General features: G+C 46.1%; 1 protein-coding gene across 7 annotated transcripts in view; it reads right to left on the bottom strand.

Annotated features, from left to right (window-relative positions):
- The window catches only part of RBMS1 (RNA binding motif single stranded interacting protein 1), an 834,814-nt gene that overhangs the window by 77,013 nt on the left and 740,233 nt on the right, over window positions 1-17,568 (bottom strand). For all 7 annotated transcript variants that reach the window (XM_069616341.1, XM_069616342.1, XM_069616344.1 and 4 more), the window contains exon 6: window positions 8,483-8,562. In XM_069616341.1, coding sequence (XP_069472442.1) covers window positions 8,483-8,562 — 80 coding nt within the window. The remainder of the gene's footprint in view (window positions 1-8,482; window positions 8,563-17,568) is intronic.

The raw sequence follows: 17,568 nt of genomic DNA, 5'->3' as shown, positions 1-17,568 counted from the left end.
TAAAACTGCACAAAGTGTCAAAAGTTTTGACTTTTGCAGCCTTATGATCTTCCTGTTTTTCTGCAGTGTCAGCCACCATCTTTACCGTCAATCCATGGTATGCCAAAGACCTATGACTCAGCCCCCAATGACTCGTGTAATGGCCTCGCCCGACCAAACAATCTCAACACTTCTGTGGGAGGAATGGATTCAGTGAAATGAGAGGCCTGGCTTACTAAGAAACACCCTGGGGATATTGCGAAACCTCGGTTTAATTCTTTAACTTTTGCTACATCATCTTGAAAAAGCAAACGGAAGGAATACAAAAACAGAACTTACAAACCCACAAGCTTTGCAAAAGGTTACCTTAGTAGAAATAAAAAATAAATCAAGTACAAAAAAAAAAAAAAGGCTTGATCATTTCTTCCAGTAAAAATACCAACATCCTATTTGGTCTCTAAGAGAATAAACAACTCTTCAGATCAGACGTCAGCGTTACTCTGCTCTCCAAGTTTACATTTGTGTGAAGTGAAACATTATGCACTTCTCAACACAGGTAAAATGACCATACTCCACAAAACACGCATTCTCGGCTTTAAGGAAGCATTAACATACCAGTTAGTTCACATGAAAACCTATGAAACCAGAGAACGCTGTGTGTTGTGCTTCTGTGAGGGAACCCCATGTTGCAGTGCAGCGCAGCGGGGGGGGTTAGGGGGGCACCACCCGTTGCAGTGATTTGACAGGGTTGCTTTTGTATTCAGCCTTTAATATAAAGCTCAGCAGAAGAAGGTGTAATTGGCACCCATATTATGGCCTTCTATTCCTCTCTGCAAATCAGAAGGTTGCCACCGATGGTGGCTGTAATGGACGAATCGTTGGTGTGGTAAATCGATGTCAGAGCACGGCTTTCCATAGAGCCCGGACATGCACTATCACCAGTGTAATGGAAGCAGGTGAGACTTAGGATGGTGATCCTAACACATGCTTTTAAAAAACTTAATTTTCAAAGTCTGCATTTTGTGCAGTTTTGGTCGAATCCAACCAATTACGTGTACACGCACATGCAGGTGCAAAATGTACACCTGCCATTAGCCATTGGCTAGTGATATTTGACTCTTGGCGAGTAAGAAATTGTGCGCTGTGTGTATGCATAGAATTGAGGTGCGAGTGACTTTATGGCTGGCTAGGAGCTTGTAACTTGAACTTCTGCCTCCTGTGAGGTAGGGGCATGGGGGCTGGTCTGGGAGCATAGGAAGAGCCCCACCCCCCACTAAAACAAATCTGGTCGAATTCCTGACAACCAAAACGGCACAAACAAAATGCAGACTGTACAAGTACAATGATTTTGAGGCTGATGGTGTAAAATGGAGTTAAACTATCAAGGATGATAGCAGTTTATACATCTGTGTTTAGTGTGAATGTGAGTGAAGGACTCGCTAAAGCTACAAACAAAATAAATGTTGGAGGTCCAGGCAATGGTCCGGTGAAGAAAAGTCTCCTGTAATTCAAGGTAAGCTTAAGAGTAGTTTTCGTGATTCGGCATGCACAACACAGCGCTTTGTAATGGGAATTACAGCCATTTCAAGCCCCTTCGTTCTGTGGGATGGACTACCCTTACTAAAGACCACCCTCATGCCTAGACTTGCAGAAACCCCTTATTGTGTGGAATCCAGCACCTTCACGAGGTCATCACAAGCCTCCGCCACAAAGGACAGGGTTCCTGGACCTTGCATGCTCTGGAAGGCAGAGGCAGCTGGGACAGCCAGAATCCCTGGGCAGCCTAGGCATGAGAGCTTAGCTGGGACGAGGCCCATCTTCGGATTAAAGGTTCCACATGGCTCATTTAACACTATGTTCAGCATAATTAGTTCTACACTGCTCTAAAATATGGCCTTATTTTCTCTGCTCTCTACGTGATTTGGAGTCTGTGAACATGCTCCGTTTTCTTTTCAAAGGCATGACAATTGCATTCAATTGGTCTTCATGTGATGTTTACGCCCCGTCAATCACATTGCCTTTTAGTGTCTTATTGCCAGCCATTTCAACTTCCTTTCCCTCAAACCTTTCCCTCAAAATCTGCTTACTGAAAAGAAGTAGATGTAATAACATGGGTAAATACACTTGGTTGCAACCAGAAAAACGGGCATGATGGAACACTGCGTGCCCTGCACAGCTAAAAAGTAAAGACTAAATCACACAACTGCAGCATACGCCTGCTCGGTCAGTAACTAATACCGGATGGAGTCAATTAGTCATTGTTTTCGGCAGCATTTTTGGACTGCCTTTCTCCTTGTGTGGGAACATACTGTAGTGTTGCCGTTTATGCTTGATTGCATATTTTATTGAAACAGCCCCTTAAGCAACGCAAAAGGGGGGCAGCGTGAGCCTCAAACGAGCCAACTCATCTTTTATCATCTGCCTCAAAACCTTTCCGTCTCATTTGCTTAACAAATTAATACGTTTTTTGTAAGTTTTCAAAGGCATCGAAGAAGTTTGAAGTACACACTAGGAGAAAATGACGGATTCTCGTGATTAACACAAAAAAAATTATCGCAGTAAATGTGTCTGGTTTAGTGTGCTGACCAGTTCTTTGCTCCCATCATGGACCCAGGCTCTAGGCACTGGCATAATCCCCCCCATCAATTGAACATGCAAAGGTTAGGGGCATCAGTCTTTCGGCCTTGCAGGCTCTTTCAATAATGTACCTGCAGGCTCAGTGTAAGTCTCATTTTACCCGCTCAAAGCTACACAATGTTCTGCGATTTCCATTTCCTGTTGAGTTCCTTATCATTGGTTTTCTATTGTATTGTACACCATTTACAAAACCTCTGCATGTTGGCACGGCCAATTTGGGAGAACGGCAACGTTACGAAAAATGTTTTTTTGCAGCTTTCCCCATCTTTGATTTCAGTGTGACCCCACCATATGTATATGTCCTGGAATCTCGGCTAACCTTTTGCCTTTTAAGCTTAATATCCCTGCTCGACAAAGAGCACTGGTCAGCTCCTAAGGCTCGATTGTGCAGGTATATTTTCGCCCATTTATGTTTTCCGGGCTTCCACTTACTAACAGATGCCACCTTAAGAAGAGTCTTAAAGAGGCACTTTGCATCTCTTTTTCCAACTTCTCTCTTGCCATGTATTTGTATGCCTTTGTGATTTGCACAGGACAGGCTGGTTATGGTGAATTGAATTTCACACCATTTTCAAGTACACTATCTTGCACCATCTTTTTTACAGCATAATGCAGTTTTGAGTAACCTACACTAAAAATGGCTTCCCCATGATAACTCGTGTTACTTGCTTTTTGACCAGGTTCCTGTCCACAGGTTGAAACTCCCATATAAGGGCATGCACTTTCTGTGGAGTCCTGAGCCGGACCCAGTGAAAGCTCTCTGTGAGACTTAACTGGCTGAAACTGGGCTAGGACAGTCTGATCCGAATCCACACTTTGTGCAGGGGATATCCGTTGTTGGGTATGATTGAACAGCCCTTAACTTTTTCAATGATGCACTTCTTTCCCCATTGGTAGTGTGGGGCAAGCCCCCCCTGCCAAACCTGGATTTTGGATAAGAGGTGGTGGTCTGAAGCCATTCTGTAGGCCACTCATTGAAGCCAAGAAGCAAAAGACGTGAACACTGTTCTGCAGTTGCACAAAACTGCTGCTCAAGAGAACTAGCATTGCCCAACCCATCAACCGGTAGACCTCTGCCGACTCTCCTGCGAACAGGGAAGACCATTTTCTGCGCCTTCCTCCCTTGGATTGGTGGGATTAAGTAGTCCCTACATCCTAAATCAGTGCCTGTCCATCAGTGATCTTAGGGAGCGCCCCGGGTCCCACCTGTGGGAGGACCGTTCGCTGTCCAGACCTCAACTGCAGCAGGTGCTGACCAGAGCTGGAGCTTGTGAATCAGCAGTTCCTGAACTTGTGGCCTAGTAACATGATTGCCTGCATCCATCCGCTGCTTTAAATCCAGAAGAGGGGCCTGTCTGAAGCCTATTCTTTGCCGCTGACACAGCCCAGCCTGCAGACGCCTGACCCAGGTGTCTTCGCCACTTCACCTGCTATGTCCTGAGGATCCCACCTGGTCGTGGGATTTATTGTGGCTGAAGTCCTTTGGTGTCTAGCCCATCCTACTGGAACCCTGCTAGAACTAGCCTTGTACCAGAGATCAGAGCCAGACCTACACCCCACGACTACTCCAGCCACTATGCCCGTACCTCCTGGGCTTCAAAACAATGGGACCATTGAGAGTTCAGGGTGCAAGTGTTAATACCACTTTTTCTGCCTTGCTCACCTCATAGGCATTGCACAGGTGTAAAGTCCACTCCCTAGCTCTAGCTTTTCTGGCTGTGTGTCTTGAGTTCTTGTCTAGGGTTTCCCACTGGGTAACCTCTAGTGGGGTGGAATTGGGAGTGCATCCCTAATTATGCCCTAAAGGCTTTGAAAGTGTGCTTTTGTATTCCATTTTACCTATCTGTGGAGTTGGTTGAAGACACCATTTGAGCTGGGGAGCTTTGAGATTGCCTACCCCTTTACCAGCTACTTATTAGTGGCCTGAACCCTTTGAGTCTGGAACTACTTTCCGATATGGAGGGACTGCCGATTTAGGTGCCTGCTTTATAATCATGAAGTCAGTTTTTAATTATGTTCTTGCCCACTTTACTTCATATAGTGGAAAAATCTTTAGTGGAAGTGCAGTAAAGGTGAGTAAACTTAATGCAACAAACCCCTTGAAATTCAGCACATTGTGAAATCGGAACCAGCTTAACTCAGCGCGTTCCAATTGATCTCCCCATAATGTCATATCCCCATAATGCCATTTCATTTTGTATGGCATTGTGAATTCCTTCTCTTATAATATATATGTGCTTGCGCTTTGGAACGGGAACGCGCCGAATTAAGCTAGTCCTGAGATTCCCAATGCGCTGAATTTCAAGGGTTGTGTTGCGTTAAGTTTCCTCACCTTAACTGCACTTCAACAAATGTGTTTCCCTTGAATTTGAAGCGTTTTGTTATACCATAGTTTTTCCTTCATACCCACTATATATTTTTCAGCAGCGGCACCGGCCTTTGGTCGTGCCCACTGTATATTTTTCGTTGCCAGTGGGCACAGCCAAGCCTGCTGTATATTGTTCTGTACCTTTGGCCATGGACAGAGGGCATGGTCTTCAGCCGAGCCCACTGTACATTTTTAGGCACCACTGTACATGGCCTTTGGTCATGGGCAGAGGGCACCGTCTTCAGCCGTGCCCATTGTATATGTTTCAACACCACTGGACATGGCCTTCGGCTATGCCCATTGTATATTTTAAAACACTTGGCACTAGCCATGGCCTTTGGCCATGGCCTGTAACCGGCCCACATCACTGCCTGTTCACTAGCCATGGCTTTCGGCCATGCCTACTTTATATTTTACAACACTCCCACGCCTTCAGCCATTCAAAACACTACCAAGCCACTGGCCATGGCAGATTTTTCACCCCGGACGTCACTGTAGCTGTAAAAATATATAATTTTTTAAAAATATCTATCCGTGATCAGAGCACAGGAGAAATCGATGCCACCTGGAACAACCCCATTGGGAAAAATAAGATTGACCAGCTTCCAACTCCAGTACCAAGAAGCAGCCTAAGAAAGGACAGTAGCTGCACTTTAAAAGACCTAGTTACATTGCATTGCTCTTTGCATTGAAGAAGACATAAGCTTTAGAAAGCCCTACAATTAAAATCTCATAATTAGCTAGCGGACAAGAGTTACGGATGGTACATAGATCCATGTGTTCCCTTTGTTAGCATAAAGCAAATGCGAAACTGCAAGTTGAAAAGGAGGAGCAACATGTAGCCATAGACCCGTAGCCACTTGCTGGCTGCACTACCGCCTATATTTATTTATTTATTTATTTATTTATCTTATTTTCTTTATTCTGTTCTCTCCTCTGTTTCACATTTTCCACCTCTCCCATGCACTTTCCTCCTTTTCCCTTTCCCATGCACTTGCGCATTCTTAATGTCACTGGGCCTAGTAAGAGCATGGTTTTTGTTCTCCTCGGTTCCCCTCCCTTTGCCTCGTCGCGCTCTGAAACACTGGTGTATGAGCGCGATAGAAATAAAATATATCATATCATGTGGCCTCTGAAACACCCCAGTTGCCAATACATTAGCTATTCTTTAAATCGGCAAGAAGCATTGTCAAGAGCAAGGAGATACCGAACTGAAGTGCCAACAAAGGCAGAATACATGAATTCTACCGTGTTCAACACTTCTTACAACAAAGATTGAATGCATTGTTGTTTAATGCATAGGAATAAATTGAACATAAAAGATACATTTTAGAGGCGATAGCCTGTTGCTATGAAACACCTGCTAAGTGTCCATGTAAATGCACCAATCACTGTGGCTCCGGTGGTAGTGAATTATAGCTGCCACCACATATCATTTATAATACCACATCTGCCAGCAGTCCAGCAAGTGTAGAGAGGGATCCTGGAGGGTGGTACACAAGAATACAACTTTCGACTAACAGAATTTTGGTGCCAACACAACCAACATAAGGAAGACTAAAACAACGTGGTCCCTAGGTGTAGTGGGAACACACATTTGCTCCCATTAGCGGATGGCTTGGACCTAGTCCAGACCTGATGCATTGGGGAGTCAAGTGGCATTAATGCACAGAAGAGCAGGTCCATCTTACAGTTCATGATAAAATATCAAGAGAACCATCAGATGTTGAAACATTGACCTCGCCATGATTACATGCGGGTAGAGCACATGTATTTTGAAAACTCTGAGGCTCAGCAAGGACTTGAGGAAGGGATGAATCGCCTTTAGACCTGGCAGTGCCACAGTACAGAACATGATATCCCTAGCCACAGGGAGTTCCCTGCTGCGCATCCATTCTCCACTGCCCAGGAAACCGGGGAAGGCAATCAGGAGATCTTCAGTAAACTGGCCATCTTTACCAAAGCTGAACTCTGCTATACGCATCACATCCCGAGGCTAATTAAAATACATCCAGAACGTCCACCTGTGAAACACTAAGTTGGGGTGCACCCTAATCAGTTAAGTTTAAATATTTGAATGAATTTCAAACTTACAGATCTTCGCTGTATTACCATTCACGTATTTGTGATCCAAGTTTGACATCATTTAATCAAATTTCTTTTAACTTAAAACAGAATTGCCACTGTGTATGGCCTGGCCCACAGAGTGGAACATATCAGTTTACTTTCAATGCCACAGCCACAAGGCCATGCCAAGGGGAGAGGTGTCGTCGGTCAGAGGGCACCAGTTGGTTCCAAAGCAGAACTGACCTGTGCCTACTGTTTCTCCTCCTTTCCAAAGGGATCTGCAAAGCAGACTGGACTCTGCAATGCCATCAGACATCCCTCTCCCCGCCTCCCCAATTTACACTTTCAACATTCCATCACTTTCCCACAAACACAGTCAAAATATTTAGAGTCACGTCCTATACTCAATTTTAATAGTCAAAGTATCAGACCAGAACAAACCATACAATACGCCAAGTGGTTTGCTACCCAAGGCTTCCTCAATCTAAACGCATGTAGTCCCTCCCCAGCACCAAGAGGCCTTTGCCATTTGAGCAATAGAACTGGCCTTGTTCTAGCGCCATTTTCACCAGTACCCTTCCCACTGCCCCCCAAACTGCACCCAACTCACCAAGTCCCCCTCCTTGCTACGTACAGGAAATAGCAAAATAGATGGACAGTAACAAATCTAGTGAAGAGCAACACTGTCCCATGAGCTGTCGAGTTTGATTTAAACACAAAGCCCACTCGTGCCAATTACATGATCTAACGAAAGCGCCTCGATAGCCTCTCACTTTACCACACTGCTCGCTGGACCTAGTCTACGGTACGCTCCTCATTCCCTAGATTTGCAACAAATCAATGCCTTTGGCTCCTATTATCCAGAAGTCAAACAAGACATGCACTTGTGGGTTAGACATGCATAAACCCGTAGTTTTCACAAATACTTAACCCTCAACCGTTTTAAAATGAGGTGCCTATTCAAAAATTGTACGTGAAAATTGCAACATTTTAATCTGACAGATTTTCATGACAAGGCATTCCATTTTTACTTTTAAAATGCGACTAAGCATGGTGGTATATATAGGCCGAAAATGGAGTTTGCTTTTAACAGACTTCAGACATTAGCCAAAATTAGCAAAATTAAGTATACACCTTTATGAAAGGTGACTGGCAACATTAACTCCAAAATAAATACAAATACGTTTCCTATGTTTAAAATAAACAAGGTATGTTGTGCCAGTCATTTTGGACAACCCGTGCCATTGTTAATACACCTCACCCTCACGCTTATTAGCGACAGCAAGGTCATTCATAATGCATTAGTCCAAGTGAACATTTAACATGGCGGAGGTGAAGAAACGCAAGCAGCAAAGGGTGAGCAGGGTGCAAGCGGTGTCGCGTTCATTAACTGCCTATACGTTGTAGAGTGATTGGATGCATGCAACATACCAGAGATTCCCGGTGGGGTTTTAATGAACTTGCCGTTGAAGTGAGCAATCACTGCTTCACATTTTTCCGTTGATTCCATCCTGTAGTGGGAAGAAGAAAATGCAAATTACGCGTCAATGGGTTTCCAAGCAGTGAATGTCTTGCCGTCCACGTTTCTGTTCCATGCTGAATGCCTTAGCATCGAATGGGGGAATTACTAAACACGGTAATATTATGTTCGAACCCTGGCACATTATGAAAATATAGTACAGAGGTGAAACAACGAGAAATAAATGCACACACGCACCCCGTTCCCCCACAGCTTCCAAATCAGGCCCTGGGTTTCAGGTTCTAACGCGCCCCCTGCTGGCCGAGTGATCGCGCAAAGCTTCTGCAGCTCGCGGCCTGTCATTTACAAAACAATGCGCCGCAGAGCTCTTTGCGACGGCCTGCCCCGCCATGTTATAGCAGTGTACGGCTACAGCTACTCCAAAGCGAAGCTCAACGTGGCACAAACAGCAACTAGAAACTACAAAGACCAGAATGGCAGCTCAGCTCTTCCGAGAGTATGCGCGGCGGGAGAGGCGCACTATAAACGCATATTAGACACTGGACCGGTGTGTGGCCCATCGTTTAATGAATGAGATTGCATTTTTTTGGGAGGGACTGGGGGGGAATTAGTGAGCATGGGCCTGGCTTCGAGGAATGACTGAAAACATAGTCAACTTTGAATATGTTATGCTTACTTTCACACTCTTGCCACAATGTAGCCAGAATCAGTCATTGCTATTGCCCTGTAATAAGACTTCTTTTATTGCCTTTGAAGGAAAGGTTGCCGCTCCGCTGCCTCCTGGAAGAACTTGACCTCGATGTCCTCTGCCTCACTGAGACATGGTTCACGGCCAGCTGTGTCACGAGCTTTGACACTCTCCTACCCCGATGACTACAAGATCCTCTCCGCACCCAGATCCACCGGGTCCGGATGTGGTGTAGTCCTGATCTTCCTGGAGTGGATTCCTGCCTCTGTAATTCCTATGCAGACCTACTCCTCTTTCGATTGCCTTGTCCGCAGGCTCTCTCTCTCCTGGCCACTCTTAGCGTGGCTACCATCTATCAGCCACCTGGTCAGATCACCTACTTCCTATCTGAGTGGGCAGACCTCTCCTCCTCCCTCCTGGCCTCAACCACTCAACTCCTCCTTCTTGGTGACCTCAATATCCATCTGGATACTCCCTGTTCCTCCTCTGGACTCTTGGGACCTCTGCGATTCTCTTTCTATTCTCCCCTCGGACCAGACTCACTCTGCAGGGCACACGCTGGATGTTGTGATCATCTCTGACCTCCTCCTCTCCACCCCTCTGACCACTCCTCTCTCCTGGAGTGATCTCTTCCTCCTTTCCTCCCATCGCTCCCTCTCCACTCCTCAGGCCAAGCCAACTCCATCACTGCCACCTACCTTCTCGGTCATCCGACCCATGAAACGTGTCAGTTGAGGCTTTCAACGCCACTTTCTCTCCCTCTCCTCCTCCTCCTCCTCCTCCTCCTCCTCCTCCTCCTCTGGCTGACTCATATCCCGACGCAGCCCTTTCCATGCTCTACTCTTCTATCTCTGACACTCTGGATGCTCGTGCCCCTGTCATGAGGATCTGCTTGAAGCAGCCCAAAGCCAAATGCAACTCTTGGTACAACTCCGACCTAGCTACACTTAAACACAAGTGTAGGGTGGCTGCGAGGAAATGGTGGGCTTCTTGTGCATCCTCTGACAAACTGGCCTGCCACCTGCTCCAAAGGCAATACCGGCTTCTTGTCCAAACTAAGAAGTGAGCCCACATCCAAGCCTGCATTTTTGCGGCATCTAATGACTCGGCCGAACTCTTTAAAATCTGCAAGGAGCTGGCCAACCTTGCTAGAGTCTTTATCTCTCTAGTCGCTTCCCAGGCCCTTTGCACGGCCCTTGCTTCTCATTTTATCTCAAAAACCCGGGACATCTTGTCCACCCTCTCGTCCTCTCCTCCTCTTCCCCATTCTCTATCTGCTAACTCGGGCCCTCATGCAGCCGCCCCCACTCCTTCTTTCTATTTATTTTGTCTGTTCTCCCCTCACGAGGTTTCTAGACAAGTCAGATCTATGAAAGTATCATCAAAACAGGTTCTTCCCAGTTTGTCTAAAACCATCAAGGAGCATATTGAAACCCTTGCTCATGCTCTGGCCGACTTCTGCAACCCCTCCTTTGCCTCTTTAGCCTTACCCTCCCCTCTGAAGCACTCTCTTATGCACCCTCTTCTCAAGAAACCCAGAACCGAACCCTCATGTCCGTCTAACTATTGCCCGATCTCTATCACTCCTTTCTTGGGCAGACTCCTGAAAAAGCTGGACATCTCACAGCTTAATCTTCACACCGATTCTGATGTCTGTCTCCATGACCATCAGTCTGGCTTTAGAGCCGACAGAAGCAGAGAAACTGCTCTTGTGACCATCCGTGAAGACCAGCTCTCCAATCTTGACTCCAACATCCCTTCTGTCCTCATCCTACACAATCTCTCTTCTGCCTTCGACCCGGTCAATCATGCCATCCTGCTCAACCATCTTCGCGATAACCTGGGTATCACCGATCAGGCCCTGGCATGGCTGACCTCTTTCCTCTCTGATCAACCCTACCAGGTCCAACTTGGATCCTTCCATTCCTTCAACTCACTCTCTACCTCTGGTGTTCCCCAGGGGTCCAACCTTTCTCCCAGGCTGTTCAACCAATACCTGGCCCCACTTGCCCACCGCATTGCCGCTCTCTGCTCCAACTTTCAGTGATATGCGGATGACTCAGCTCGTTTTCAGGCTCCCCTCCTCCACTTCCTCTCCTCTCATCTATGACCATCCGCTATACAGGAGTGGTGTACCGCCAATGATCTCTGGCTTAATGCCAGTAAGACGGAGATTCTCCTCTTCGGCACACCTGCAGCCTCCCCATCGCTCCCTTTGCCATCTTCCTGCTCCCACCTGCGAGGCTAAGAACCTCAGGGTCATCTTCGACTCCACACTCTCCTTTTCTCCTCACATCTCTGACGTCTCCAAGAGGTCAAACTACCAACTGCACCTCCTTTCCTCTCTTTCCCCCCAGAAGCTTACTGCCTCTAGAGCTCTGGTTCTCTCTAGGCTGGACTACTGCAACAGCCTCTTTCTAAATCTGCCTGCTTCTACTTTCCGCCCTTTGCAACTCCAGAACAGCACTGCAAGACTTGTCCTTGGCCTCAAGCCCTGGGATCGTATCTCTCCAGCCCTGAAATCTCTTCATTGGCTCCCAGTGGCTGCGAGAATTAAATTCACGACACGTTTCATGGTCCAAAAGGCTTTCTGGGGCTTGGGTCCAAAATACCTTCAACTCTCCCTCCATAAATACCTTCCAAATCAAGCTCATCGCTCCTCAAACTCCCTCAGGGTCAGTCGCTTCTCCAAGCAATGAGTTGGGGGTACATCTCTTTCCTCTGCTGGAACAACCTCCCTGCCACTCAAACTTGAGACAAACCATCCCCGGTTCCAGAAGCACCTCAAGACCTTTCTATTTGCTTCTGCCCTCGCTCTTCCTCTCTCCTGCTGACCTGTGTGCTTCAGCACCATGCACCTGGTTACTCTCTGATTTCGGGCCCAGGTCCCTGCCCACCCTGCCAAACACCCGCACTGCCTCCTGGAAACCCTTGCACTTGGGTCTGTATCTGTAACCCTACATTCCCCTTACCTGCACTTATCAGACACCCTTTGTCTGCGCTTTAAACCCTGCACTTACCACCTTGCTGGCTGCACTACCAGTTGTTGTGTTATCCCTTGCTCAGCACTTTCCACTTCTCCCCTCTCCCCCTTGCACTTTCTGCCTCCTCCCCTCCCCTGCACGTGCGTTTTTTCAATGTCACTGGGCCTAGTAAGCTCGTTGTTTTGTCCTCCCTTTCCTCGTCGCACTCTGAAACACTTGTGTATGAGCGCGATACAAATAAAATATATCACTTTTCAGATTCGAAAGAGCGACCTGTAGCTTGAGCAGCGGCCACATTGACCAATAGTTTTACTGGTGCATTTAATTCAGCTATGATCTGACTGTTAGGATCTAAATCTCTTATCCCTCGCCCATTTGCCGACTCCACAACCCTCGCACTTACACTTGGTGACAGACCGATTGCTTGCTGGTATTGCCCTATGAGGTGGTTTATACAACATACTGCACATTCTTTGTGGAATCCAAACCACACCTTCCAACTTTTCTGCTAGTTTCATTATGAAGAATCCCCTGCTGGGTATCAGCCTAGGCCCGATGCCACATCAAAACCTAGTGGGTGAGTTGTAGCTGTTGGTGGCAGGGGATGGTGGATATGCTGAGGAGCAGGTGCCCCCCCCATTCCCCATAGTCACCGCCCCCTCATCTCCGTCGTATTGGAATGACAGACGGAAGAGCCACAATTGGGAATGTGTGTATAAACCCCTGCAATATTCCTATACCTCGCTGAGTATATGAAAGACGATATGCACTTAAACAACCATTCAGAACGCACTCTCACATTGAAACAGTGGAAGAAAGATACCAAGAGGAATGTCCGTTGCCAGAATGTAGCCTTGGATAAAATGGTGCACTACATGGATGTACATTACACAAAGTCTAATGACAGCAAAAGAATATCCTAAAGAAGATAAAGGAAATGCGCAAACGATATGAGAATGACGATGTAACTGAAGCACTAAGAGAAACATGTACTCCATGATGTAGTACGTACAAACACAAAGAAGAATGAAGTGACTCACTGGTCAATAACTGTAAATACGCTGAAAGGCAAGGTATAAAGAATACATAGAATCTTGCTTATAAGAGGTATATATTCAACATTTAAGACGACCATTAGAAGAAGATGGATGACCGCTCATGTCAATCAACCCAGCTATGTAAAATTACGAGCCAAGGATTTTAACGTGGAAGGATGAAGAAGGAGCTGTTTTCCTTGGGAAATAAAGGAGTACATTGGTTTTGAACCAAGGATGCTATTTCGAGAGATGAAGGAAGAGCACAAAGGGAGTTTAACAAGCAGACCATGTACGAAGACATATTTCCTAAAGATTAGGAGGAACAAGAAAATGTATGGATGCCAAATATTGGACAATTAAAAGGTCATCAAGTTAATATGGGATAGAGTGAGCAAGTTTCTAAAGACCAAGAGGAGCAACTGCGCCCAGTATAATTGAATCAAATGGTATTAAATGCACCGTCGATATGAACAATTTCTTGGTCTTGTAACACGTTAATGTTAATGTTAAAGGACATTTGTACTGCGCACTATCACCACCGTAGTGGTCCCTTGGCACTCTGGCGGCTCTGAAAGAGGAAGGGAGGTTGAGTTAGTGGGAGGAAGCAGGAAGAGTGCAAGAGAGCAGTGATGTGCTGTTGGTGGCCTCAGCCCGGTGGGTCCGTGACAAAGAGCTCATAAACACAGGCAATTCATTAAGTCTGCAGCTAAGATAATGGTGTACCTACACTCCCTCGAACATTCCAAGACAGTGCAGACTGGCAAGGCCAGTCTTCGAACTGAAGACACTGGCATGAGGCCTACTGATGAGAGGGTAGACTAATTGGGAAACAAGGGAAGAACGGACGTCCCTCCAACCACTTGGGTTTCGTTTCTAGGTACTTGCAGCTAGCAAGCCGAACGCCCAAGGTTGGGTTTGGGTTGCCAACCAATTAGAATAGCCTGCCATGCACTTTTTCCTACAATGTTGCAAAGTATTATTCTGCTGCCACATTCTCTGCTATGACGAGTGCCTTACACCACGTGTGTAGAAGTAGCTCAGGGTGTGTCTCACAGATAAGAGACCACCAATGAAGGACTAAGATGCATATTTTCTATTTGTAGCCATGTTCCCTTAATCCAATCCCACCCCTCGATAGGTTTTGTGGATTGTCACATAGGATGACATCATAGAGGACGCATCTAGAATTATATAAGATGAATATAATCAAAAAGATATTGTGATCTTGCATGAATCGAATTGATGAGTGTTTATTCGCCCTGCTTTAATTCTTTGAGAATAGAGCAGTATTTTACCATCTCCTTTGAGTCTGTCCGGTTATTTGGTCTGAGATATTTTATTGGTAATTGCATCTAGCACACTAGAGCACAGATTTAATTTTGGGATTTGTGAAAAGCGTTTGGGACATGAGAGAGGCAGTAGGGTAGACCTGTGTACAGAATGAGAAGGGATTCTGGCCCCTGCACAGACCAATGTCTGACAAACATCTTGCCCGTGGATCAGGAGAGAGAGAGCGAGCGAGAGAGCGAGACACACACAGACAGACAGAGAGAGAGAGGGAGACCAAAATAGATATGGCATTGGGAGCTAGACCAGTCTGCAAATGGCCATGGGGTACAGAGTTATTTTGCCTTGTCAGGCCTACGGCTCCTTTCCCCCACTAACTGACTCTCCCAAAGGTGGCCTATCACCTTACACTACACCCACACACCCACCCACAGGCCTAGTCATTAGCCCATCAGCACTAACCAAGCCACAACTAAGCTCCTCTCCAGCCCTATCACACTCTCCCACATCAGCGGCTAATCAGACCCAAAGCGAAGTAGTTTATCAGATCTTGGCCTCTTCCATGTGGATAACATACTTGCAAGTTTCTCCAAAACACCCATAGAAAGCAGATTGACACTCCGGAACCAGGCATTTTCGACCTGCATTCACAGTTTTCGCATCTGCCTCTCTCACGGTCTTACTAATGAATCTCTCACCCTTTTTTCTTACAGAGCTACACGCAGACGGGCGCTATACAAGACCACTTCCATTACACAGCCACTACTGTAATTTCAAGACTTAAAATGCATCATTGTATAGGACAAAGAATTTGATTTGCCAGACAGAACTAAACCCATCCAATGTATATATTCCACATAAAGAGTTCTCACAGTACTAGGCAAGAATGCAGCGATTTGAATATATTCCCTGTAAAAAATAAAAATATATATATGTTTAAAACGGGTTTTGTTGTTAGCTCTTTGCACTTTCTGGTGTGCATTGCCGTGCCCCAGCCTCCCGCCACTGGTTTCCTTGTTGCTAGTGTTTGATCCCGCCTCCCGCCGCCTTTGATTGAGTCTCGGTTCGTTGTTACCATCTGAGATGGTCCCTTCCTCTCAAAACCTGGGCTGAACTTCTTTAGGTCCCCCAGATCACCCAGGTACAGTGCGTGGGTCTGCAACCCTGTAAATTGTATATATGTATGTTTCAAATTGTTTTGTTAGCTTTGCACACTTTCTGGTGTGTATTCCCGTGCCCAAGCCTCCCGAGGCGGTTTCCTTGTTGCCAGTGTTTGTTCCCACCTGCGCTGCCTCAGACACACCGTCAAGGGAAACTCTATTGCTCGTGTAGCCCCATTGGCTAAGGACCCCAAGGTAAAGGGCAGCTCCCATAGAAGAAGCACCAGTCCGTGTTTGCCTGTGAAGCCTGCTGTGACTGATGAGGCAAGTGTGATCTGGGCGGGGAGTGCAGCAATTACTGTATTCCAGTAAAGCCCTACCACTCTTATTACCTTACATAACTTAGTGCACCCATGTTAGACTGCTAGTAATTAATTCTCATTTGCTGCGGTTGTCTCAAATGTAGGCATTTCTCTTGTACTGTTGACTCTCAAATATAGGCGTTTTCTCCCACTGATCAGGTATCCCAATTCTGGGCATTTCACCATGTACTGTTGACTCTCAAATGTAGGTGTGTCACCAAATCACGACAATAGTACTAGAAGCACAGTGGTGTGATAGAACCAAACCCACCACCAACGCAATCGTACACCCGACCCACCTAGACGGATCTTGAAGCACAACCTGTGCGCATGTGGCAATTAGTTTTAGCATAGACTATTGCTGCTGATAACTATTTTATCACAGCCACAAAAAGCCAAAATACCAAAGCGGGTATCCTAATATCAAAGGGCCGCCAGTGGCAGCAAGGTACGTATAATTCACCACTCCAATGGCCGCAGGCATGGCTAACCACACACAGCAGTATACAGCAAGGACTACAACAAACAATGTGCTTGTGCTGTTTACAAAGTCTCCACCTACTTACACCTGAATATGCCTCAACACCTGTGACAGCAGAATGCAGCACAGTCCTACAATAATTTCGGGCACACTGAACACATAACGATTCTCTAGCACTGACAGCACCCTAGTCTTCTCTGCACCGATCCACATGAGGTGCTTGTCTACCGGAGCCTGGCAAGCCCTGCTAAGCCTTTGTCGGACAAATGCATACATGCATCATAATCGTGCTCCAGGACCTCCAACGCTCTGGACTTTGGTCCTCCTAGGGCGTTCCCACTAACAGCGCAATGAGACTGTAATAATGGTAAAATTGGCACTATACAAATGACAAGTACAATACATGTGCCAGTCAGCTCGAGAGTGTAAATTGGCATGTTAAAGGATATTTGTACCGCGCACTATCACCACTGGAGTGGTCCCCTGGTGGAACTGAAAAGGAAAGGGGGTGGCGGATGAGTTAGTGGGAATGAGCAGGATAAGTGCAAGAGAGCAGTGATGTGCCGTTGGCAGCTTCAGTTCAGTTAACACTGTTCGCTGAGCTTGGGGGTGCTTTCCGGTCAGCATGGATATCACATGGTGGTCTTAGATGAATTTCACAGACGTTTGGTTTTTGGGAACTGTTATGCGGCAGTCTGCATGAAAATCGAGAAGAGGGCAAGTGTGTTGAATTTTGGTGTCAAAAATGTGGGTTTTTTCAGTTCAGATAAATCAAACGGGTTGTTCGCAAAACAAGGCGCCTCACATTCTAGTCTCCATATGTAAAATTAAGGGGGATCCCTTTTACAACAATGCAAATATTAGTAGCTGCTAGGAGTTGAGGTTTTCTTGCTATTGGGGAAAAAACCAGAATCTTGTATTTGAAAACAAGCACTCCGCAGACTAGTTATAAATCCTATGGTTAATCACAAACAAAAAGCGTGCGCAGTAATCTGACAATATTTTAACTGAAAAAGTCCCAAAAGAGTTAAAGACTTGGTTCATCAAGGACTTTTTTTGCACTGGTTTGCCATTTCGTTTGTAGTTTTTGTTTGTAGT

Source organism: Ambystoma mexicanum, chromosome 9, assembly GCF_040938575.1.
Source record: "Ambystoma mexicanum isolate Mex_15411 chromosome 9, UKY_AmexF1_1, whole genome shotgun sequence".
NCBI lineage: Eukaryota > Metazoa > Chordata > Amphibia > Caudata > Ambystomatidae > Ambystoma > Ambystoma mexicanum.
Note: the sequence above shows the minus strand (reverse complement) of the source record. Positions and strands in the feature narration are given on the sequence as shown.